Source organism: Coregonus lavaretus, assembly GCF_964263955.1.
Source record: "Coregonus lavaretus genome assembly, chromosome: 30".
Taxonomy (NCBI): Eukaryota; Metazoa; Chordata; class Actinopteri; order Salmoniformes; family Salmonidae; genus Coregonus; species Coregonus lavaretus.
In genome coordinates, this window is record NC_140017.1 from 33195888 (window position 1) to 33222449 (window position 26562).

The 26562-nt window shown below is 45.6% G+C and overlaps 1 protein-coding gene and 1 pseudogene across 2 annotated transcripts; one reads left to right on the plus strand and one right to left on the minus strand.

Moving 5' to 3' along the window:
* Window positions 1-2670: 2670 nt before the first annotated feature.
* Window positions 2671-13100, plus strand: LOC311106213 (period circadian protein homolog 2-like; annotated as a pseudogene). Its single transcript has 14 exons — window positions 2671-2995; window positions 4952-5044; window positions 5429-5583; window positions 5898-6007; window positions 7150-7275; window positions 7452-7503; window positions 10318-10460; window positions 10632-10765; window positions 10863-10968; window positions 11097-11248; window positions 11329-11574; window positions 11681-12017; window positions 12464-12567; window positions 12901-13100. The product of its transcript is annotated as a period circadian protein homolog 2-like (transcript).
* Window positions 13101-24223: 11123 nt separating this feature from the next.
* LOC311105543 (transcription cofactor HES-6-like) lies at window positions 24224-25971 on the minus strand. Its single transcript, XM_084147720.1, has 4 exons — window positions 25663-25971; window positions 25459-25545; window positions 25277-25352; window positions 24224-25130 (listed from the first exon to the last, which is right to left on the minus strand). Exons 1-4 carry the CDS (start codon window positions 25744-25746, stop codon window positions 24667-24669), a joined length of 711 nt encoding a protein of 236 aa, XP_084003846.1. The 5' UTR covers window positions 25747-25971; the 3' UTR covers window positions 24224-24666.
* Between the last annotated feature and the right edge of the window lie 591 nt (window positions 25972-26562).

A 26562-nucleotide genomic window follows, 5' to 3' on the forward strand; every position in this document is an offset into this window, starting at 1 on the left:
GAGAGACTCAGCTCCGTGCTAGTGTGTTGAGAGACTCAGCTCCGTGCTAGTGTGTTGAGAGACTCAGCTCTGCTCTCCATGAAACTCTGCTGGGCCAAGGGAAAGCTCCTATAATCTGATAGGCTTATGTATTGTGTTTTTGTAAAGTGTTTTATGTTTCTCTGTTTTGTAATGTTTCAAAGGTTTATTGTTAAACCGGAATCTACGTGTGCTATGTCTAGCTGGTTAATGTATGTAATGTAAGGTTGAGGTAATTGAACCAAATGTCAGACCAAAATTCTCTTCATGCAGCTATGTCATATTTCACATTCAAATAAAATCTCGGAAATGGGTGTGTGTGTGTGTATGTAACAGGATAGCTGTTGTCTCACCTTTAGGACCTCTCTTTAGAAATGGTTGAACTGGATCGAACCAGTCTGAGACTTAGTCTCGTTGGAAAGGGCAGGGAATGGTAAAAAAAATATACACTGCTCAAAAAAATAAAGGGAACACTTAAACAACACATCCTAGATCTGAATGAATGAAATAATCTTATTAAATACATTTTTATTTACATAGTTGAATGTGCTGACAACAAAATCACACAAAAATTATCAATGGAAATCAAATTTATCAACCCATGGAGGTCTGGATTTGGAGTCACCCTCAAAATTAAAGTGGAAAACCACACTACAGGCTGATCCAACTTTGATGTAATGTCCTTAAAACAAGTCAAAATGAGGCTCAGTAGTGTGTGTGGCCTCCACGTGCCTGTATGACCTCCCTACAATGCCTGGGCATGCTCCTGATGAGGTGGCGGATGGTCTCCTGAGGGATCTCCTCCCAGACCTGGACCAAAGCATCCGCCAACTCCTGGACAGTCTGTGGTGCAACGTGGCGTTGGTGGATGGAGCGAGACATGATGTCCCAGATGTGCTCAATTGGATTCAGGTCTGGGGAACGGGCGGGCCAGTCCATAGCATCAATGCCTTCCTCTTGTAGGAACTGCTGATACACTCCAGCCACATGAGGTCGAGCATTGTCTTGCATTAGGAGGAACCCAGGGCCAACCGCACCAGCATATGGTCTCACAATGGGTCTGAGGATCTCATCTCGGTACCTAATGACAGTCAGGCTACCTCTGACGAGCACATGGAGGGCTGTGCGGCCCCCCAAAGAAATGCCACCCCACACCATGACTGACCCACCGCCAAACCGGTCATGCTGGAGGATGTTGTAGGCAGCAGAACGTTCTCCACGGCGTCTCCAGACTCTGTCACGTCTGTCACATGTGCTCAGTGTGAACCTGCTTTCATCTGTGAAGAGCACATGGCGCCAGTGGCGAATTTGCCAATCTTGGTGTTCTCTGGCAAATGCCAAACGTCCTGCACGGTGTTGGGCTGTAAGCACAACCCCCACCTGTGGACGTCGGGCCCTCATACCACCCTCATGGAGTCTGTTTCTGACTGTTTGAGCAGACACATGCACATTTGTGGCCTGCTGGAGGTCATTTTGCAGGGCTCTGGCAGTGCTCCTCCTGCTCCTCCTTGCACAAAGGCGGCGGTAGCGGTCCTGCTGCTGGGTTGTTGCCCTCCTACGGCCTCCTCCACGTCTCCTGATGTACTGGCCTGTCTCCTGGTAGCGCCTCCATGCTCTGGACACTACGCTGACAGACACAGCAAACCTTGCCACAGCTCGCATTGATGTGCCATCCTGGATGAGCTGCACTACCTGAGCCACTTGTGTGGGTTGTAGACTCCGTCTCATGCTACCACTAGAGTGAAAGCACCGCCAGCATTCAAAAGTGACCAAAACATCAGCCAGGAAGCATAGGAACTGAGAAGTGGTCTGTGGTCACCACCTGCAAAACCAGTCCTTTATTGGGGGTGTCTTGCTAATTGCCTATAATTTCCACCTGTTGTCTATTTTTATTTGCACAACAGCATGTGACATTTATTGTCAATCAGTGTTGCTTCCTAAGTGGACAGTTTGATTTCACAGAAGTGTGATTGGCTTGGAGTTACATTGTGTTGTTTGAGTGTCCCCTTTATTTTTTTGAGCAGTGTATAAAAAAATCATGAATAAGCAAACAGTATGTCATCTTTTCCTTAACTGGAAAGAGCAGGGCCCTTAGATTGTTCAATGGCCTTCAAGGGTAGACTGAGGCTTCGACTGAAAAAGTATTTGTGTGTGTATTGAGTTTTCCTGATCAGGGCAATTTGAATACCTTTCTGACTGATTCTCCTGATCACAGCTCTGGTTTGCAGCTAAAGCTGTTGCTACAGTAGCTGTTAGTTTATGGATGAATCACCCCTGAGAGAGTGTCTCTGTTTGGCTCCATAGAGAAGCTCTAGTGTAACCATTTCGCTGCACTGGGTCAGAGGATCATGTTCCTGAACCTGCTGACCCAGGAGTCAGGTCTCTTCTCTCTCTAGTGGAAATACTTCACTAATTTCATTCCAACTATGTTTTCCTATTCACTTCCAAACCACAACGGCAACAACATGTGGAACATAGCCTAACTTCTCACTTTTAAAGTTTGACCTCACCTGCCCGCACCGATGTCTGAAGACTCCGATCCCAAGCGGTACCTGTACTCGGCCCTGGGGGGAGGGGCGGGAGAGGGATCAAAAGAAGCATGGGTTCCAGGTAGAGGAGGAGGAAGAGGAGGGTGGCTCCCCCTGTGGATCAATGTCCCAACTGCACTGCATGGCCGACTTCAAGGGAGAGGGCAGGGCCGAACTAGAACCTGAGCTGGGATTGGCTTCCGAGGGGAGTGACAGCAGCCACGACCAATCAACCTCTCCCGGCTCGCCCCACAACGACAGGAAGCGACCGCACACAGCGCTGCATGAGGACGTGGAGATGGGGGGGGTTCCGGGAGCGGGACCGAATCCCACGGTAATGAGTCTAATGGCAACGAGTCCCATGGCAACGAGTCGGTGGGCAGCTCCAACGACAATGGCAGTTCTGCAAAAGACTCTGCCCTGATGGAGTCATCTGAGAGCAACAAGAGGTGAGTCCTCGCTGTTCCAGTGCATTATGGTTAATAGAGTGTCACCTAGGGCTGGAAATAGCCAGGGACCTCACGATACAATATTATCACAATGTGATGTTCCAAACATATTGCTCACTATATATCTGCTGCAGAGAGACGAGAGAGCATGAGAAAATTAGTTTTGATCAGTCAGGGGAAATAAAAGTGCTGAAAACATGTTGGTCCACTATTGTTTTGAAAGATGGAGAATAAGCTATAGGATGTACAATACTGGAGTTTTGGTGCCGATACAGCCGACTAGCGCTAGCTTACGCTACCTACAGGAGCGCTATCAAAATTGGATATAATATCGACCATAAATAATATTACGATATGTAACTATCTTATTTTTTTTCATCACTTGTGTCGCCCCACCACCTCCACTGGTGGAAATACCCTGATATATAATGGAACTACGCTTTGTTAGGTAATTAGAGGTAGTACAGTGAGGTGTTCTGCTGGTAATGGAGGGTCATTTTGCTGTGACTAAGTCATTGTTGTAGTCCATTAGAGAGCACCAGACACAGAAGAGCAGGGGCACCACCACTACTTCTCTCCAGGAACAGAGATGTCCATCACACCCAGGCTGTAGCTGTGTCCCCTGGCTGGTCATGGAGGTACCTCTTATCATAGGCACATCTCACAGGGCTCTTATGTGATTGGTTCATGCTACAATTTGTTATACAACAGCCAATTTTGCAGATACATTTTGTCTTTTTGGTCAAGCATGTCGTAATGATCTGTTCAGAACCGCTGGAGCAACTAGATTAACAGATGTAACTGTGGTTTCTCCGTCTTGGCTTATTGGACTGAAAAAATGGAATATCGGCTGTTGTGTAATCGCCTCTCTCTGGCGCCCGTATCCATGGCGATAATGATGACGCTGTAACTTTATCACAAACGTCTGCAAGCTTGGCAGTGGAGTAAACAGAGGTGGTTTACCAGATACATCTCACTGAGCTGGTTGGGTCATTGATTCATTAAATGCAAAGATGGTCTGTGGAGATGGTCTGACAGAACAGAAGGGGTTCAGGAAGTGACCACATAGTAGAGGAAGTTCCTCTACAACGGGAAGTTGACGCCCCTCTCTGGGTGAACAGGAAGCGGAAATTAGTTAGTTACCTCTGGTTTGTTCAGCCATTCCAATGGGAAAAAATGTATGTGGAAAAAATATGGTCTGACGTTAACATTTTACATTTACGTCATTTACATTTTAGTCATTTAGCAGACGCTGTTATACAGAGCAAATAGGGTTAAGTGCCTTGCTCAAGGGCACATAGACAGATTTTTCACCTAGTAGGCTCGGGGATTCAAACCAGCGACATCTGTTACTGGCCCAATGCTCTTAACTGCTAGGCTACCTGCCGTCCTAACACAGGTTTAGGAGATCTTATCAGTCAGCATACATGACCTTTATGAATTATTAAGCCTTTTATATGCTTTATGTGTTTATTTTGATTACATAAATGCTTAATCGTTTGCTATTTTATTGTGTTACTATTTCCTTAGTTGTTTTTTTATTTGCAAAAAAAAACGTTTTAACTCTGCAATGTTGCGAAAGGGCTCGTAAGTAAGCATTTCACAGTAAAGTCTACACCTGTTGTATTCGGCGCATGTGACAAACCATGTGATTACCTCTCATAAAAGGAAAGAGGTTTGTGAGACCCCCCTTAGTCAAACACTGTGCTGTGAAGGTTATGAAACCAGGTGTAATCACTGAAAAACTGTCTGTCCTCAGCTCAACCACATGTTGTTTGTCAACTGAATTGAAGAGAGAATGAATTCATTTGTGGTCTGTTTTGTCATCATGCTATTGCCTTGTTTCTTTATGTCTTGTATGCCTCACTGTCCCTTCTCTTCTCAATTCCTCACTACTGTCTCTCTCCTACCTCTTGGCTAGTTTCTCATCTGTGGCTCGTTGATTTGTCATTGCAGCTCAAACTCTCACAGCCCCTCCCCTCCGAGCAGCTCTAGTGCCTTCAGCCGGGTGAGCTCTGAGCAAGACAACCCGTCTTCCAGCGGCTGCAGGTTAGTACTGTCCCCCAAATCCACTACAGTCCAAAACCTCAACCATAACCCCAAACACCCCTGTAACAGCCCTCACAAACTGTAAATGCATTTATACCCTGCCCCATACATTTGTATTATTCTGCATGTTTGGGGTCTACCTCCATACAATGTAAACAACTCAGCGACCTAGCGAATAACACTACAAATGCAATTCATATCCATCCATCCATTTAAACCCAAACCCTATTATAACTATTGTTAACAGCCCCTCCACTACCCTTCTCCTTACTGCATATCCCACCCGATCCGCCTCTTTAGGTTAAATTGCAGCCCTCCTGGGATGGCTTTAGCGGGGGAGCCGGATGTCTGATGTACAGTGTGTGTTTATGTCGTGCTCTGCAGTAGTGAACAGTCGGCCAAAGCCAAGACGCAGAAAGAGCTCTTCAAGACGTTGAAGGAGCTGAAGATGCACCCGCCGTCAGAGAAGAGGAGCAAGGGGAACGCCAGCACGGTGAACACGCTGAAGTACGCCCTGCGCTGCGTCAAACAGGTCAAAGGTGAGACACGCACCCACACATGCCTATACACACATACTCACGTACACTCACACACCTTCACGCACACCTACACACATTTACGCTTATACACTGATACTGATGTGCGTCAGAATTCTGTTTAAATTCGATAGTGTGGATGATACTGTAGATTGCCATCAATATGACCTACTGTGAAGGATCATCTAGTACACTTGGTAAGATCTCCGCAATTTAGCTGCGAGGTCGGTTCTGCAAACCGCAAGATTTCACTCTGTGTTTAATGTGTATATTAAATTGTACTGTGCTGTATGTATTAATGTGTTGTGTCTTGGCAGCCAACGATGAGTACTACCAGATGTTGATGATCAATGACAGTCAGCCTCCAGGCCTGGACGTGCCTTCTTTCATCAACAGCATCACCTCGGAGTACACCAACAAGAACACTGAGTACAACCTCACTAATGTTTGTGGAAATGCATGAACCAGCACGGAAAATAGTCATATTTATTTTCCGCAGTATCAAACTCCCAAAAGGGATTTAAAACAAAACACACAGCCAAATGAAAAAGTGTACTACATTCCTTTACCAACACATGGCATATGCTGCCTGCAACACATTTGAACAAACAACAGATCGTGCTGTTTGTACAATTGTTCCCACTGGAAAATGATTTTTTTAAATCACTGACTATGACACATTTGTCCCAGTGAGGTCACTTCTCTTAGGGCAAAGTGTGTTGTTGCCAGCCAAAATGTCTTTACCTTCCTTCTCTGGTTCCATAGAACACTTGAACCTCAGCCACTTGAAACCCCACAAAATAATACATCTCCTCTAGTCTGTCCAGGTTGAAGAGCACTGTAGTGAGGGAACATCATGTGTTCTTACACAGACAGACAGTGCGTCTATTTCAAATACAGACAGAGGAGTACCCTTGACCTTTCTGATAGTGACCAAGGTTCAGACCATTCTGATAATGACCAAGGTTCAGACCATTCTGATAATGACCAAGGTTCAGACCATTCTGATAATGACCAAGGTTCAGACCATTCTGATAATGACCAAGGGTCAGACCATTCTGATAAGGACCAAGGTTCAGACCATTCTGATAATGACCAAGGTTCAGACCATTCTGATAATGACCAAGGGTCAGACCATTCTGATAATGACCAAGGTTCAGACCATTCTGATAATGACCAAGGGTCAGACCATTCTGATAATGACCAAGGGTCAGACCATTCTGATAATGACCAAGGTTCAGACCATTCTGATAATGACCAAGGGTCAGACCATTCTGATAATGACCAAGGGTCAGACCATTCTGATAATGACCAAGGGTCAGACCATTCTGATAATGACCAAGGGTCAGACCATTCTGATAATGACCAAGGGTCAGACCATTCTGATAATGACCAAGGGTCAGACCATTCTGAAACAAACTGATTTATCTTTTTTTTTGTTTATTTGTTTGTATGTTTTTTTGTCAATAGCACATTTTTACAATTACAGTACAATTAATGCAATGTTATAACCAGGTTCAGGATATTTTTATTTATTTATATTTAATATGTTTTTGTTTTGTCCAATAGGATATTTTTGCCGTGGCTGTCTCTCTCATCACAGGGAAGATAGTGTACATCTCGGACCAGGCGGCGACAATCTTGCACTGCCAACGGGAGCGGTTCACACCTCCTGGAGCATGTGCACTGGAACAGGTACCTATGACCCTTCTATGCACTCAATGATACAAGCTGTTACTACAGTACACACGCATACGCATGAGGAAGCACATCTACACTCATATCCTGTGGATATTGATGAGCAGCAGGTAGGCTGTTGGAAATAGACTCAACTGGATTCATCTGCTTGGAGATATAGAACTCTCTCTCAGAATCGTCTCCCACGGAGTGCATGCAGGAGAAATCCTTCTTCTGCCACATCAGGTGAGTGGGAGGGAGATAGAGCAGGAAACCATCGACCATAGGGGGGGTGATTAGAGTGGTGGGGAGAGAGGAGGGGTGATTAGAGTGGTGGGGAGAGAGGGGGGGTGATTAGAGTAGTGGGGAGAGAGGGGGGGTGATTAGAGTGGTAGGGAGAGAGGGGGGGTGATTAGAGTGGTGGGGAGAGAGGGGGGGGGTGATTAGAGTGGTGGGGAGAGAGGGGGGGGTGGGATGAGGGAGTCAGCTTTGGACTTTTAACACCAACTAGTGGTCAGTGACTCTACTAAGGAGCTCTGTATGATGTAAAGAATACATTTAGTGTTGAACAGGGGGAGGTAGCGTTGAGAGAATGCCAAGAGTGTGCAAAGCTGTCATCAAGGCAAAGGGTGGCTATTTGAAGAATCTGAAATATAAAATATATTTAGTTTTGTTTAACACTTTTTGGGTTACTACATGATTCCATATGTGTTATTTCATAGTTTTGATGTCTTCACTATTATTCTACAATGTAAAAAATAGTAAAAATAAAGAAAAACCCTTGAATGAGTAGGTGTGTCCAAACTTTTGACTGGTACTGTATATGCATGCACGCTAACACACTATTGATGCGTCGGTTGACTTATAACCCGCAGTCCCTGCAGTTATATACGCGGGGCAGAAGGTTTTAGGGTCATTAAAGGTCAATAAATATTGTGTGGCTGAAGGGCAGGTTGAATAAAGAGAAACAATCTTAAAAATCCATAAATGTAAATGCAATTTATATCTATCTATATGCTACATTGAGATGTTTGTTTAATTATTTTAGGCTATATAGGTATTAGTGCATGAGCCTAAGCTTTAGGACTTAACTGTACACGCGCCAAATAGTCTACACAGCCAATCGCCAAATAATGCTTTTGGGAATGGGCAGAAAAAGTTAACATCAATACACAGACGGCAAAAAGGACATTGTCGAAGTTTAATTCAGTAAGACGAAAGCTGCGAAAGGAGAGTTAAAAATAAAGAGAAGGGAGGGCCAGAAATGTAATGTTTGGAAATGATTTGGTGAAGTATTATAAGAGGATGATAGCAGTGCCGGCTATGTTCTGTACAAATTCAACAGTCACAAGACAGGGACTTCAAATAGGCCTATGGCATGTCAAGGGAACTGTAGCCTACTGTTTAGATGGGTTAAATGGAAACTGAAATCTGGACACTGACTGTAGCTCTAGAACTGCTCACACAGCATTAATATTACCTCCTGCAGAATGAAGCATTTCTTGCAGTAAAATGATACACCAAATGTAGGCAACATTTTAACTTGGGAACAGGAGTGAAGAAATGTGATTTATTTATTTCTGCATCTTGAGAGAATGCAATGCTCAGATACCATCTGTAGAGGTGCTATCTTCATCATAAAAGCTGATAGTACAGTATTTCAACCACATAAAATATGCATCCAAACTGAAATCTTAACAGAAACACATTGGGTCGTTTTCACAGCTTTCTTTTTCCTTACAACGGTCAAATTGAATGTTATTTGGACATTTAGCATTGTTTTGCATGATTGTATTTTCTCCCCAGCCCCTAAACGTCTTTGCTTCGCAAAAATGACTGAACTTTACCGACATCAATTGGTTTGAAGCATTCAATCTATTGATCTATGACATTATTCTGTTGAGCAAGGGTTTATTTAGTCTTCATACAGGTGTTTATTTAGTTCACATATAGTCCAACAGTTGCGGATGGGTTATTAGCAAATGCGGGTGTGGGTGAACAAACAGCTGACCCGCGCACCACTGTTAAACACACACACACACACACACACACAACACACACTAAGTCTCACTTACAAACTCTCTCTCTCACTCACCCATATATGCACATAAGTATACGTGTGTATACACACACACACACAGACACACACAGCGTCATGTTGGCCTGAGGCTGTGTGGGGACAGAGATGGTAGGGGGGTCTATGGAGGTCCTCCAGGCTGCTGGCCAACCAGGCCTGTTCAGAGAGGGAGTCGGTCAGTGATAGTAATTGAAGGAGACTTATCCCATATTGATATTTTCCCTCTTGGCTCCAATTTTGTCAGATGTGATCTGTAAAAGGCTTTTGTCAGTAAGCGGTACTCAAAACAGACCTCAGGCGCTGGCTAGCCACACACCCACACACTGAAAAGCGCACACACACACACACACACACACACACACACACAAAGAAGCAGACACACACTGAGGGAGCACTGGCCAGCCACTCACACAGAGTGGTGGGGAGAGAGGGGGGGTGATTGGAGTGGTGGGGAGAGAGGGGGGGTGATTAGAGAGGAGGGGTGATTAGAGTGGTAGGGAGAGGGGGGGGTGATTAGAGTGGTGGGGAGAGAGGGGGGGTGATTGGAGTGGTGGGGAGAGAGGGGGGGGGGATTAGAGTGGTGGGGAGAGAGGGGGGGTGGGATGAGGGAGTCAGCTTTGGACTTTTATCACCAACTAGTGGTCAGTGACTCTACTAAGGAGCTCTGTATGATGTAAAGAATACATTTAGTGTTGAACAGGGGGAGGTAGCGTTGAGAGAATGCCAAGAGTGTGCAAAGCTGTCATCAAGGCAAAGGGTGGCTACTTTGAAGAATCTGAAATATAAAATATATTTGGATTTGTTTAACACTTTTTTGGTTTCTACATGATTCCATATGTGTTATTTCATAGTTTTGATGTCTTCACTATTATTCTACAATGTAGAAAATAGTAAAAAAAAAAAAAGAAAAACCTGGAATGTGTAGGTGTGTCCAAACTTTTGACTGGTACTGTATGTATGTATGCATGTTGTGACTTATATAGTGGTGGTAAAGGGAGAGGAAGGGACTTGCAGTACTTCCCTTTCCGTATGACCCCCTACCTGATGAAGGTCCAGGACGCTGAGCTGGCTGAGGAACAGTCCTGCTGCCTGCTACTGGCTGAGAGGTTACAGTCGGGCTATGATGGTAAGACACACACAGACTCTCTCTCAGCACTGTCGAACAGAGAGTCTCATATACACACACTAGAATACACATACTTTCAATCCTAATGCCCATTCACACCCTAACACACACTCACTCTACACAACATGTATTTTTCAGATCAATTCTAACTGTTTCTGTTTTCCTCCCCACCCCCCAGGATACCTTCTGACAAGCGCATGTTCACCACGACACACACACCCAGCTGTGTGTTCCAGGACATAGACGAGACGAACAGTCATAAACAATCATTCAGACCACCTCATCTGTTTGAGTGTGAGGCTGATGTGCATCTTTAACTTCTAGTGTCCCTGTTCTTGATCTCTGTAATAATGTGTACTGATGTTGTTTGTGATCAACCGCAACATCTGGTGTCTCCCTCAGGGCTGTTCCATTATTGGGTACCTCCCCCAGGACCTGATCGGAACCCCTGAGTTGCTTCACCTGCACCCCAGTGACCGGCCACTTATGCTGGCCGTCCACCGCAAGAGTGAGACTCTCTTTGATTCAGACCGATCTGATTGGTTGATTTGGTATTACTTTCAAAACAGATACACTATATAACTAAAGTAAGTCTAGATAAGTCAATTTCCACTCAGTGTGTGAATGACTTAGCAGCCCCTAAGAAGCCTCCCTCTGGCGCCGCCCGGTGGTGGGAGGGCCCCTGTCCCTGCCCAGCAAGGCTGAGAGCGTGGTGTCAATCACCAGCCAGTGTAGCTACAGCAGCACCATCGTCCATGTAGGAGACAAGAAACCCCAGCCAGAATCTGGTGAGCGCACACACACACACACACGCACACACACACTGTGTTAGGTTTCATTCTGATTGGCTGTTTCCTGTTATTTCCAGAGATCATTGAGGATGAGGCTGAGAATCCCGCCCCCCCAGCACTACCAGTCAGTGTGGTATCCCCGCCCACTCAGGAGAAGGAGGCCTATAAGAGGCTGGGGCTGACCAAGCAGGTGTTGGCAGTGCACACACACAAGGAGGAGCAAGCCTTCCTTACCCGCTGTTTGGAACTCCGCAACGCCAGAACCTTCCAGAAAGAATGCGCCACCTACCTGCACAGACAGAGAGGTCTGACCAACACGCAGAGTAAGGAAAATGCATAGTTACATACACACAGAAATGTGGCGATTTGGCTTTGGGAACATCTGAGCTAGATGATAACATCCATCTGTGTTGTGTCTTCTCTCCTCAGAAGCCACAGGGACCGGGGGCGTTGCTAAACAGAGTGCGGCCAGGCCCGAGGCCTCTCCCGCTGCAGCCAAGAAGGGCAGTCGAAATAAGAAATTCAAGAAGCCCCATATGAAGCGTCCTGATTCGTCGGACAGCGCTGTCTCTCACCGTAAATCCCGCCCTCCCCTGCAGTGCCTGAACCAGACGTCCTGGTCCCCCTCTGAAACCTCCCAGTCCCAGGCCTTCTCTGTGCCCTACCCTGCCATGGTGCCAGTCTACCCCCTGTCAGGCTACCCTGCTGCCCATACCGCCCCTGCCCAGATCACTCGCCCTGACCCCTCTGTCAGAAGGGGGTCATTGTGGGGATATTTTTGTAATGACCTGGTTTTTGATTGGTCTTTTATAACTGTTCCTATTGAATATTCCTTGAAGATGTTATCAAAGGCTGAAAGGAAGTGAATGTTTACTTGCTCTTTGTTTATAATTACCTCCTTTTTCATTCGTAGCTTGTGACAAAACAATGTTTCACCATGTTGGTCATCAGACAGCAGTTCTTATCAAGCCATACTAACAGAATGACCCCAAACCATAGAGACAATGATTTCTACTGACCTACACTAGTACATGTTATCTTTAGTTTGCTGATAATAATAAGAAGTAATGACATAATAATTATGATCGTACTAAGTAATTGGCTATTAGCTAATAAGGAAAGCCATGATGGTAACACTATGAAGAGTAGCTAAGTAGATGAGAAGCACAGTTGTTAATCATTTCTAACAGAGCTATCTCTCTGTGTGTACAGGGACATCCAGAAGGTTTTGAGGGAGGACCAGTGGAGGGAGCTAGTGAAGGAACAGCCCTGGGTGGGGGGGGGGGGGGGGTCTGCCCAAGGCCATCAATGTCAAGGTACATCAAACGCGTCCGGCTTCACAAACACACCTCTCACACATTTATCTCCCACTCAAACACACATATGTACACACAAGTCTGTCTTCATGTGGGTCAATAGTGTACTAAAATACACGTATCCTTGTATTTCATCAGGAGTGATTGTACTGTAAGGACTCGGCCTCAGCCCCTATTGAGGAGGACCTTTCTAACATGAAGGGGGACAGCCCCCCCCCCCCCCCCCCACCACCCAGAGGAGTCCTTTACCCTCCACCCTGACCCAGCCCCCCCACCAAGACAGAGGAGTCCTCCACCTTCCACCCTGACCCAGCCCCCCCCCCCACCACCCAGAGGAGTCCTCCACCTTCCACCCTGACCCAGCCCCCCCACCAAGACAGAGGACTCCTCCAACCCTGACCCAGCCCCCCCACCACCCAGAGGAGTCCTCCACCTTCCACCCTGACCCAGCCCCCCCACCAAGACAGAGGACTCCTCCAACCCTGACCCAGCCCCCCCACCAAGACAGAGGAGTCCTCCACCTTCCACCCTGACCCAGCCCCCCCACCAAGACAGAGGAGTCCCCCACCTTCCACCCTGACCCAGCCCCCCCACCAAGACAGAGGAGTCCCCCACCTTCCACCCTGACCCAGACTATGACTTGTAACAGATGACACGCTGAGCAGCAGAGGGCGATATTTAGCCACTGACAATGGACCTTTAAAGTGTGGAGCCAGACACACACACACTCACTCACTCTGGGGCTGACTCAAACCAGTCGTGTGCCTAGGGCTGGGACAATTACAATGTAACCGACAGCTATGGATGAAGACCGTTATAAAAATAAAATAACTGTCATAACCGTGCAACGAACAGCTGACTGATGACGGGACGGCCGGGCATTTGTGCGGTTGTGTCCGTTTCTGTGGTAACGTTATGAATCTTTGTTGCTCCTTGCATCTGTCCGGCATCGCAGCACTGAGCTGGGCCATTTTTTGCCCAGTGGGCCTGTCTAACTTGGGTGTTTTTGCTCAACATTTTCATTATCTGGCTAAAAATGGGGGCCTCAATAAAATAAAATGGGCCAATGTGAGGGCCTCACAGGAAAAATTGGGCCGCATGTTATAAAAGGCCAGGGCCGATTTCTGGTCCCAGTCCGCCCCTGGCAGTCATACTTTAACAACAGTGACAATCAGACACATACATCCTCTAGCCTTCAAGGCTACCCCTATCCCTCATTTATATACAGTATAAATATATAATTACTACAGATCTTTTATTTTTCTTTCAACCAAAGCCAAATCAATGAATTCATCCAGCCTGCAGTCTCACGCTGTCTTGCATATGTAAAGTACTACAGGCTGATCCTCATAATTAATCAAAGTTACACCATTATCTTTTTCAGTTTGTGAATGTCCTTTGTAAAAGGCTGTGAATGTAGTAGTCTAGTGTTTTAAGGTTTTACCTATATGAGATTATGTGGACTTGGCTTAGACAATGGACAGTTCTGTTGGTTTGAAGGAATGGATGCCATTTTAAACTAGTAATTTATCGTTTTCCAAGAATAAGGCAGCTCAGTGGATCTTTATAAAACTGAGTTCCTATACCTCTGCCATTGTTAGTTAGCGTATTTCAGTGCTATCCTATGGACACATGCACCGTGCAAATAGCTGGTTGAGAGAATGCCAAGAGTGTGCAAAGCTGTCATCAAGGCAAAGGGTGGCTACTTTGAAGAATCTCAAATGTTTAACACTTTTTTTGTTACTACATGATTCCATATGTGTTATTTCATAGTTTTGATGTCTTCACTATTATTCTACAATGTAGAAAATTGTACAAATAAAGAAAAACCCTGGAATGAGTAGGTGTGTCCAAACTTTTGACTGGTACTGTATTTGGGGATAAAGCAACAGAGTTGAGATACTTCAGTGATTCCAATGAGTACAGTTTCTAATGGTGTTTCTGTCTTAGTAGTGTGAGGGATAGGTGCCATTATTTCCCATAGCCTACTCTGTAGGGAAAATGGCATCCCTGTCTCTGATATGTGACTATAAGAATAAATAGACAGAGACCAACTCTCTGCACCATTTTAGAGACCTCAATCTATTCTCTTCTTTTTGTGCAAAAATATGCTATATATACAAAAGTATGTGGACACTCCTTCAAATTAGTGGATTTGACTATTTCAGCCTCACCCGTTGCTGACAGGTGTATAAATTTGAGCACACGCCATGCATTCTCCATAGGAAAACATTGTCAGTAGACTGGCCTTACTGAGAAGCTCAGTGAATTTCAACGTGGCACAGTCATAGGATTCCACCTTTCCAACAAGTCCGTTTGTCAAAAGTCGGCCCTGCTAGAGCTGCCCCGGTCAACTGTAAGTGCTGTTATTGTGAAGTGGAAACTTCTAGGAGCAACGGCTCAGCCACGAAGTGGTAGGCCACACAAGCTCGCTGAACGGGACCGGCGAGTGCTGAAGCGCATGCCGCATAAAAATCGTCTGTCTTCAGTTGCAACACTCACTACCGAGTTTCAAACTGCCTCTGGAAGCAACGTCAGCACAAGAACTGTTCGTCGGGAGCTTCATGAAATGTGTTTCCATGGCTGAGCAGCCGCACACAAGCCTAAGATCGCCATGCGCAATGCCATGCGTCGGCTGGAGTTGTGTAAAGCTCGCCGCCATTGGACTTTGGAGTAGTGGAAACGCGTTCTCTGGAGTGATGAATCACGCTTCACCCTCTTGCAGTCCGACAAACGAATCTGAGTTTGGCAGATGCCAGGAGAACGCTACCTGCCCGAATGTGTAGTGCCAACTGTAAAGTTTGGTGGAGGAGGAATACTCGTCTGGGACTGTTTTTCATGGTTCGGGCTAGGCCCCTTAGTTCCAGTGAATGGAAATCTTAACGCTACAGCATACAATGACATTCTAGATGATTCTGTGCTTCCAACTTTGTGGCAACAGTTTGGGGAAGGCCCTTTCCTGTTTCAGCATGACAATGCCCCCGTGCACAAAGTAAGGTCCATACAGAAATGGTTTCTCGAGATCGGTGTGGAAGAACTTGACTGGACCACACAGAGCCCTGACCTCAACCCCATTGAACACCCAACATCAGTGCCCAACATCAGTGCCCGACCTCACTAATGCTCTTGTCGCTGAATGGAAGCAAGTCCCCGCAGCAATGTTCCAACATCTAGTGGAAAGCCTTCCCAGAAGAGTGGAGGCTGTTATAGCAGCAAAGGTGGGACCTACTCTATATTAATGCCCATGATTTTGGAATGAGATGTTCGACGAGCAGGTGTCCACATATATTTGGTCATGTAGTGTATATGGGGACACTTCCTATGGACCACCTGTATGTAATGCATTATGAATGCATTCATTGGCATTTAGAGATCTGTATAGGCAGTTACTGGGCGCTATGAGCTGTTACGAATGTTCATAGCAAGTCTTACAATGCACTATACCACCTTTTGTGTAAATGCATTATAAATATTATAAATGCATTTAAAGCGTTTGTGCATTTATCAAGCCTATAACTTGCTTTTATCGTAAGTCTTATGTTGAAAGAAGGCACCGTAAATGCATTCATACCATATTCACAGGTGGTTCACAGAAATGTATACTGGCGCCGAAGAGGATGGCGGCCTCGCGACTAGCTCTTAGGAAACTTTGCGACATTTTGTTTTTTATGTATTATTTCTTACATTATTAGCTCAGAAAGTGTTTTGTATCATTACATACAGCCAGGAAAAACTTTTGGATATCAGAGCGGTGGTAACTCACCAGGAATACGACTTTCCCGAAGCAGATCCTTTGTTTGCTCTCCCCAGGGCAATTGAACTGATTCCAGCGGCTGACCCAAAACATCGCCGGCGGAGGAGAGGCACTCGGAGCGGCCTGCTGGTTCGACTTAGGAGGCGCGCACACCACCCACCGCTTCCAAGTATACTACTCACTAATGTTCAGTCTCTGGTTAACAAGCTCGACGAGCTCCGGGCAAGGATTTCTTTCCAGAGAGACATGTAACATACTTGGTTTCACGGAAACATGGCTCTCTGGGGATTTTCTGTCTCAATCGGTCCAGCCAGATAGGTTCTCAGTTCATCCCGCAGACAGGAATAAATATCTCTCCGGGAAGCAGAAGGGCGGAGGTGTGTGTTTCATGATTAACGACTCATGGTGTAATTGTAGTAACAGACAGGAACTCAAGTCCTTCTGTTCACCCGACCTAGAATACCTCACACTCAAATGCCGACCATATTATCTCCCAAGATAATTTTCTTTGGTTATAGTCACGGCCGTGTATATCCCCCATCAAGCCGATACCACGACGGCCCTCAAAGAACTTCACTGGACTTTATGCAAACTGGAAACCACATATCCTGAGGCTGCATTTATTGTAGCCGGGGATTTTAACAAAGCAAATTTGAGGACTAGGCTGCCGAAGTTCGATCAACATATCGACTGTTGTACTCGCGCTGCTAAAATCCTCGACCATTGCTATTCGAACTTCCGGGATGGTTATAAGGCCCTCCCCCACCCTCCTTTCGGCAAATCTGACCACGACTCCATTTTGCTCCTCCCTTCCTATAGGCAGAAACTCAAACAGGAAGTACCCGTGCTAAGGACTATTCAACGCTGGTCTGACCAATCGGAATCCACACTTCAAGATAGTTTTGATCACGCGAACTGGGATATGTTCCGGGTAGCATGCAAAAAATAATTTAGACAAATACACTGAAATGGAGACTGAGTTTATCAAGAAGTTTATAGGAGATGTTGTGCCCACTGTGACTATTAAAACCTACCCTAACCAGAAACCGTGGATAGATGGCAGCATTCGCGCATAACTGAAAGCACAAACCACCGCATTTAACCATGGCAAGGTGACTGGGAATATGGCAGAATACAAACAGTGTAGCTACTCACTCCGCAAGGCAATTAAACTGGCAAAATATCAATATAGAGACAAAGTGGAGGCACAATTCAACGGCTCAGACACGAGACGTACGTGGCAGGGTCTACAGACACCGACGTCTCGCTTCCAGACAAGCTAAACACCTTCTTCGCCCGCTTTGAGGATAACACAGTGCCACCGACGAGGCCCACTACCAAGGACTGTGGCCTCTCCTTCTCTGTGGCCGACGTGAGTAAGACATTTAAGCATGTTAACCCCCGCAAGGCTGCCGGCCCAGACGGCATCCCTAGCCGCGTCCTCAGAGCATGCGCAGACCAGCTGGCTGGTGTGTTTACGGACATATTCAATCTCTCCCTTTCCCAGTCTGCTGTTCCCACATGCTTCAAGATGGCCACCATTGTTCCTATACCCAAGAAAGCAAAGGTAACTGAACTAAATGACTATCGCCCCGTAGCACTCACCTCTGTCATCATGAAGTGCTTTGAGAGACTAGTCAAGGATCATATCACCTCTGCCTTACCTTTCACCCTAGACCCACTTCAATTTGCTTACTGCCCCAATAGATCCACAGATGATGCAATCGCCATCACACTGCACACTGCCCTATCCCATCTGGACAAGAGGAATACCTATATGTAAGAATGCTGTTAATTGACTATAGCTCAGCATTCAACACCATAGTACCCTCCAAGCTCATTATTAAGCTTGGGGCCCTGGGTCTGAACCCCGCCCTGTGCAATTGGGTCCTGGACTTCCTGACGGGCTGCCCCCATGTGGTGAAGGTAGGAAACAACATCTCCACTTTGCTGATCCTCTACACTGGGGCCCCACAAGGGTGCGTGCTCAGCCCGCTCCTGTACTCCCTGTTCACCAATGACTGAGTGGCCAAGCACGCCTCCAACTCAATCATCAAGTTTGCAGACGACACAACAGTAGTAGGCTTGATTACCAACAATGACGAGACTGCCTATAGGGAGGAGGTGAGGGCTCAGAGTGTGGTGCCAGGAAAATAACCTCTCACTCAACGTCAACAAAACAAAGGAGATGATCGTGGACTTCAGGAAACCGCAGAGGGTGCACCCCCCCTATCCACATCGACGGGACCGCAATGGAGAAGGTGGAAAGCTTCAAGTTCCTTGGCGTACACATCACTGACAAACTGAAATGGTCCACCCACGCAGACAGTGTGGTGAAGAAGGCGCAACAGAGCCTCTTCAACGTCAGGAGGCTGAAGAAATTTGTCTTGGCACCTAAAACCCTCACAAACTTTTACAGATGCACAATTGAGAGCATCCTGTCGGGCTGTAACACCGCCTGGTACGGCAACTGCACTGCCCGCAACTGCAGGGCTCTCCAGAGGGTGGTGCGTTCTGCCGAACGCATTACCAGGGGCAAACTACCCGCCCTCCAAGACACCTACAGCACCTGATGTCACAGGAAGGCCAAAATGATCATCAAGGACATCAACCACCCAAGCCACTGCCTGTTCACCCCGCTATCATCCAGAAGGCGAAGTCAGTACAGGTGCATCAAAGCTGGGACAGAGGGAATGAAAAACAGCTTCTATCTCAAGGCCATCAGACTGTTAAATGGCCATCACTAGCACATTAGAGGCTGCTGCTGCCTATTGAAATCACTGGCCACTTTAAGAAATGGAACACTAGTCACTTTAATAATGTTTACATATCTTGCATTACTCATCTCATATGTACAGTGGGGAGAACAAGTATTTGATACACTGCCGATTTTGCAGGTTTTCCTACTTACAAAGCATGTAGAGGTCTGTAATTGTTATCATAGGTACACTTCAACTGTGAGAGACGGAATCTAAAACAAAAATCCAGAAAATCACATTGTATGATTTTTAAGTAATTAATTTAAATTGTATTGCATGACATAAGTATTTGAAAAGTATCAGAAAAGCAGAACTTAATATTTGGTACAGAAACCTTTGTTTGCAATTACAGAGATCATACGTTTCCTGTAGGTAAAATAATAATAATAATATGCCATTTAGCAGACGCTTTTATCCAAAGCGACTTACAGTCATGCGTGCATACATTTTTACGTATGGGTGGTCCCGGGGATCGAACCCACTACCCTGGCGTTACAAGCGCCATGCTCTACCAATTGAGCTACAGAGGACCACATTGAGCTACAGAGGACCAGGTCTTGACCAGGTTTGCACACACTGCAGCAGGGATTTTGGCCCACTCCTCCATACAGACCTTCTCCAGATCCTTCAGGTTTCGGGGCTGTCGCTGGGCAATATGGACTTTCAGCTCCCTCCTAAGATGTTCTATTGGGCTCAGGTCTGGAGACTGGCTAGGCCACTCCAGGACCTTGAGATGTTTCTTACGGAGCCACTCCTTAGTTGCCCTGGCTGTGTGTTTCAGGTCGTTGTCATGCTGGAAGACCCAGCCACGACCCATCTTCAATGCTCTTACTGAGGGAAGGAGGTTGTTGGCCAAGATCTCGCGATACATGGCCCCATCCATCCTCCCCTCAATATGGTGCAGTCGTCCTGTCCCCTTTGCAGAAAAGCATCCCCAAAGAATGATGTTTCCACCTCCATGCTTCACGGTTGGGATGGTGTTCTTGGGGTTGTACTCAACCTTCTTCTTCCTCCAAACACGGCAAGTGGAGTTTAGACCAAAAAGCTCTATTTTTGTCTCATCAGACCACATAACCTTCTCCCATTCCTCCTCTGGATCATCCAGATGGTCATTGGCAAACTTCAGACGGGCCTGGACATGCGCTGGCTTGATTAGGGGGACCTTGTGTGCGCTGCAGGATTTTAATCCATGACGGCGTAGTCTGTTACTAATGGTTTTCTTTGAGACTGTGGTCCCAGCTCTCTTCAGGTCATTGACCAGGTCCTGCCGTGTAGTTCTGGGCTGATCCCTCACCTTCCTCATGATCATTGATGCCCCACGAGGTGAGATCTTGCATGGAGCCCCAGACCGAGGGTGATTGACCGTCATCTTGAACTTCTTCCATTTTCTAATACTTGAACTTCTTCCATTTTCAGTTGTTGCCTTCTCACCAAGCTGCTTGCCTATTGTCCTGTAGCCCATCCCAGCCTTGTGCAGGTCTACAATTTTATCCCTGATGTCCTTACACAGCTCTCTGGTCTTGACCTTTGTGGAGAGGTTGGAGTATGTTTGATTGAGTGTGTGGACAGGTGTCTTTTATACAGGTAACGAGTTCAAACAGGTGCAGTTAATACAGGTAATGAGTGGAGAACAGGAGGGCTTCTTAAAGAAAAACTAACAGGTCTGTGAGAGCCGGAATTCTTACTGGTTGGTAGGTAATCAAATACTTATGTCATGCAATAAAATGCAAATTAATTACTTAAAAATCATACAATGTGATTTTCTGGATTTTTGTTTTAGATTCCGTCTCTCACAGTTGAAGTGTACCTATGATAAAAATTACAGACCTCTACATGCTTTGTAAGTAGGAAAACCTGCAAAATCGGCAGTGTATCAAATACTTGTTCTCCCCACTGTATATACTGTATTCTATTCTATAATATTCTACTGTATCTTAGTCCATGCCGCTCTGTCATTGCTTGTCCATATATGTATATATTCTTAAATTCCATTCCTTACTAGATTTGTGTGTATTGGGTATATGTTGTGAAATTGTTAGAAATTACTTGTTAGATGTTACTGCACTGTCGGAGCTAGAAGCACAAGCATTTCGCTACACCAGCAATAACACCTGCTAGACACGCGTATGTGACAAATTTAAATTTGATTTGATTTGCCCTCAGAACAGCCTCAATTCGTTGGGGCATGGACTCTACAAGGTTTCAAGCATTCCACGGGGATGCTGGCCCATGTTGACTCCAATGCTTCCCACAGTTGTGTCAAGTTGGCTGGATGTCCTTTGGGTGGTGGACCATTCTTGATACACACGGGAAACTGTTGAGCGTGAAAAACCCAGCAGTATTGAAGTTCTTGATACACTCAAACCGGTGCACATGGCACCTACTACCATACCCCGTTCAAAGGCACTTAAATCTTCAGTTTTGCCCATTCACCCTCTGAATGGCACACATACACAATTCATGTCTCAATTGTCTCGAGTCTTAAAAATCTTTCTTGAACATGTCTCCTCCCCTTTATCTACACTGATTTAAGTGGATTTAACAAGTGACATCAATAAGGGATCATAGCTTTCACCTGGATTCACCTGGTCAGTCTATGTATTCTTAATGTTTAGTACACTCAGTGTATATTTGTCTCATTGCCACTTTGATAACCTGATATTTTAGCACAGTTCATTGCGTTTTTGTAGGTGCATTAAAATGTTAACGTTTCCCTTTCCCCCCAGTGTTAATCTGGACAGGTAAGGGTTTGTTTTGTTGTGATGGTGGTCCATGGGGTTTTCTCCCTATATTTTACTTGAATGTAGGCTATACCATTTGAAGGCTAGAACCTGATGAAGAAGGCCAAAACAGAGATGATAAGATTGTGTGACTATTGTTCAAAAGCAGCAGGCAATTTCAAATATAGGCCTATTGGGATATTGGCTTCCCTGACTCAAATCAGTGTAATCTATGGGAGGGATATCTGTTCATGAGTGTTGTGTGTGAAAGCATCAAACACAGAAGGGAAAGTGCACAAGAAACTGTCAGAGCAGATGAAAGGCTGAAGCTTTCTGTTGTTAGATCAGTGATTCTTCTTCAGATTCAAAGACACTTGAGAGGAGAGACTCATCCAAGGATGGAATGGGAGTCCCAGGGGATCCATTTCAGAACCATATGCTCTCATCCACGTTTGAAAGCCTCATGCCAACTGGCACCAGTCACTAACCTTTAACCCCGGAATTCAAATGTGGATGCTGTGCAATTGTTAATTTGCCTTTATCATTCATAAAACACTAAAACGACTTCTGTAATATCATCGACACGTCATAAAACACCTTAGATTAATGGGGATTATGCGCCATTATGATAAAGATGGGAAACAGGCCCGGAGTCCCTGTATTGATGCAACAGACTGCTTTATGCACATTTTGGACCATGGGTTTACCAAGCAGCAACAGAGTTTGTGAAACTAATGAGGAAAATGGCTCATGATACAGATGTCATCATGACTAAAATCTATGAAATTGTCTTTTAATAAACTATCTATATCATCGTTTTGTTATGGCCTAAATTGTAGATATTTGTTTTCCTATTCTTGAACCTTTATGTCTAAATGTCTCTCCCTCCGAAAATTCCTTTGACAGGTGCAAAGACGAATCAAAGCTATAGGCTACTGTGTCTGTGTCAGTATCTCTCAACTCGCCGGCTTTGTCGCCATTCTGTCAAATGGTAGCCTGCCGATCCAAAGCATTGATCATTGCGTCCTCTGCTTCCATTTCCCACTGTTCACACCTTGTCAAATTTGTGGCCCAGTTGTAAACCGCTACAAGCCCCCTGCGGCTGCTCAACGCTAATCCGACTCGTTAGCCATTAATTCCTTCATCAAAAGATGAAAACAGTCTGTGAATCTATTAATGTGTATTTGACAACCAATTAACATCAGTGATGAAAGTATTTTTCAATAAACTTTATTTTGTATAAGAAATGCCAAAAGTGCCTGTAGTTGCAAAATCCCCCAGCTATTTCAGTGTTTTATCCAGTGGCACTCATTAGGGCACAGTCGGTCTACTGTAATTGTGATTGAAACATGTCTGTCTAAGCAAATCGATGAGCAAAAGATGTTGAACTTGTGCTCATAGTCCACGGTGAGCTATGCATGATAGCCTAGTCTAGCCTATAGGGCCTGTCATGTTCTTATCCGTAGTCTATATGCAGCTAACCCAAGTGCATTTTCATGGCCAAAGGGCCAAGTAGGCTAATGGCTTTGGATAGCTGTGCGAAATTATTATGGTATAGCGCTAATATTCCATTGGAGGCATTGGGAATGGAAAAAAAGCGCGCAATACTTTGCAGGCTACTTTCCGCACACGTTATTTCAAATCAAGATTTGGGCTTATGGTGATTAGAAAACGTACAGCAATGTGCTTTTTAAAATGATGTCAAGTAATGTTGTGGTGGTGCCTGTTTATACGACCGACCTTGGACAGGATCTAACGTTGCTCTGTTGGATATGGCCATTGTACCTGACGTGTTACCAGTAACACTTGGTGCTGCAGGGCCGTCAGAGGTGCGACATTAGTCATCTATTGGCGTCGCTTTCCACGGCATAGCGGTGCCTTTGTACTGTAGGAGAGGACGCCGGTGGGGGAGAGATTAGAAAGTGAAGGTGGCTGAACTGGACTCTACAGAGACTAATAATTTATTCGACTGAAATTAGATGATAGAGCGATTCTGCCAATCACAAATGTATCTTTCAAGATTGACTTCTACATGATTTGTGGACACTGATGTTTCCAGGTGCTTTAAAAATACTGAATGAATAAATGCCTCAAGCAAAGGATTTTGATGATGAGAGTGTGGCACTGGCCTTTCATAGGCCTATCGTTTTGTTTCAATGCGTTGTTGGCAATTGGTTAATTACCTGGCCAGTAAGAGGCCTGAAGTGTTGTTAGTTTATGCTTCAAGCTGCAGTTACTCTTAATTGCTTTGTTTGTCAATTGGGCGATTAAATTGCCTTGTGATATTAGGTACTCTGCCAATCGTTTAAAATGTTATGCAAACGGTGGTCAAGTCATTCTAGTCCGAGATGCCTTTTAATTGGTTTACTTTGAGTCATTCTGTAAGATGGTGTAAACAAAAACAATCAAATTTTACACATGAAGACTGTCATTTTCATTAAATTATTTTATTAATCACATTGACATTTTAAGGACAAAACATTCTACACATTGTTACAGCGTCAAGTGGTTGGGGGAAATATAAGCGTTTATTTTGAAGGTTACAGTGCCAAAAAACTATAGGCTACACCCCCAAGGGCCTTTTTTTTCTGTACGAATCTTCACTGGAAAAAATATTTTATAGCCTATTCAAGACATTGCCGAACTATTTCGGTCTCTAAATGAGCTTTTTCTTATGCAAATCCTCTATACATATTGAGATATTTACAAAAACAAACATTAGCAGTTCTCAACTGCGCAATAGCAGGAAGTGAATTTCCGGCGTCATGCGCTTTCCAGGTAACAGAAGATGTCACAACTTGGGGCCAGGTAGACTCCAAACTATTCTATTAAATCCCAAAGGCAGACAGTTGACTAGTACGGGCCACTACCAGGGCCTCCACATGGATTTGGAGTAGGTGATAGTGGGACTGTTCTGGGCCTCTTGGTTCTCCAGTGGGTCGGTAGCGCTCTGGTTATGCTCGCTGTCTGTCTCGTACAGGTCAGAGCACAGGTCCTCGGTGGAGGTGGTGGAGGCGGCAGGAGAGAGGGCCGAGGAAGAGCCACTGGATTTACTTCTGCATCCGGGTGATGCTAGGGCCGCGCACACCGCCTCGCCGGCTGGCCAGGTGCTGCCGTTGTTGCTGGAAGTGTCCGATACTATATCCATAACCATGTCCTGAAAGTGGTCCTCGTTCAAGGGCATACACTCCAACAGGTGGTTCAGTAGCTCGGCCGCCACCGTCGCGTCTATCCCGGGACAGTTGGACACAAACATATGGACCTCATGCATGCACTGGATGTAGCCTGCTGCAAACCTCTCGCTGGCCTCCCGGTTCATGATGTCAGTCTCTGAGGAAGAAGGGAAATTAGGCCTACATAGATTCAATTGCACTCCCACAGTGGCCGTTATGATAAGCAGCACCTGATATAGGCCTAAATGCACTTTGATGAGTGGAGGAAAGGGTCAATAGTGTGTGCCATTGCTCACAGCTTACCTTGGGAACGATCCTTGAGAATGTGCTCCACTTTTTTCACCGTCATCTCCAGAACCTCTGCGTTCTCCACCTTTGACTGAAACCGATTGGAGAAGAAGTGAAAAATATTAGATTTAATTCGTTTCTATTGTATGACAGGTGCGCCAGGTGAGTCTACAGCGGGGGAGGTGCGCCAAACTCACGTCCGTGTCAGCGAGCAAGGTCCGGAGCTCCTGAAAACTCTCATTGATACGAGCACGCCTCTTCTTCTCCACCAAAGGTTTTCTCGCCTGTAACAATGACACATGGAGCTGTTAGTGCGTTGTAACAATGTAATAACTGCATTACTAGGGTAGGCTACTCTATAGAATGGGATCAGCGACACTACAACCACAGATGCGCCGTACCTTTCTATCCCCTTTATTAATCCCGTAGTAGTCATCCTCATCCATGCCAAATCCGTTCTTGATGTGCAGAGCCGAGGGGGCCATGTTGGTTTTGAGCCCGAGCCGTACAGTCAGTCTGAGATCCCAGTTTGTATTCCACTGCTATTTTCCCGATCCGTGAAAGAGAGCAGCTGGCAAACGGACCCGGTCAGAGAAAATCTATACACGACAGGCGAGACGCCCTGTGATTATTGTACAATCTTCGCTAGACGTACTGCTGGCGCTAAAGAGCTGTTGTAGGTATTTATAAGGACTAATTTGCATATGAATGTGTGGTTTGTCTGCACTAGCCAGGGGACAACAGAGCACACACCCCGAGAGCCAATCAGAGCCCTCTCCTTTGTCTTCCGCCAGCCCTTGCTGCGCGGTGAGGATCAGTAGTGTGTGCTCATCTTTTGGGTCGCGTATCCGGCGTAAGTGTTTTTTGCTGTTGATTTTTGTAGGCTATCCACTTAGGCTACTGTTGAAGAGGCTGCTATCACAAATGATATATCCATTCATTGGGTTTTCAAAGCTCCAATGTGTCCAATGTATTTCACCAGGTATCCCTATAGGACCATGTATGGCATAACACAGAGAGATATTATGCAGATTCCATAAGTAGATAAACATTTTTCCCCCTATATTTTAGAGAGACATTTCTTTAGACGTGGAGTATTTGTAATATATATTTTTTAAATACAAATCCTGACAATATGCTGATTATCTCAAGACATTTTTTCTCTTCTGTTATTTTCTTGCCCTACCCAGTCCCATTTTTCGTATGTCCCTGTTCAAGGCTCTGAAGATTTCCCCAGCGCGGGTTCTCGGGTGTAACGCGATGCCTTCAGTTGGCAGCTGCTGGCGGAGGCCCCTTGGCCT

Bases quoted from the DNA above. Each gene is read 5' to 3' on its own strand.
- LOC311105543 (XM_084147720.1), bottom strand. From the start codon at position 25,746: ATGGCCCCCTCGGCTCTGCACATCAAGAACGGATTTGGCATGGATGAG. The intron at 25,546-25,662 runs GTACGGCGCATC...TCATTGTTACAG, and splicing joins TTAATAAAGGGGATAGAAAG to GCGAGAAAACCTTTGGTGGA. The intron at 25,353-25,458 runs GTGAGTTTGGCG...AATCGGTTTCAG, and splicing joins CCTTGCTCGCTGACACGGAC to TCAAAGGTGGAGAACGCAGA.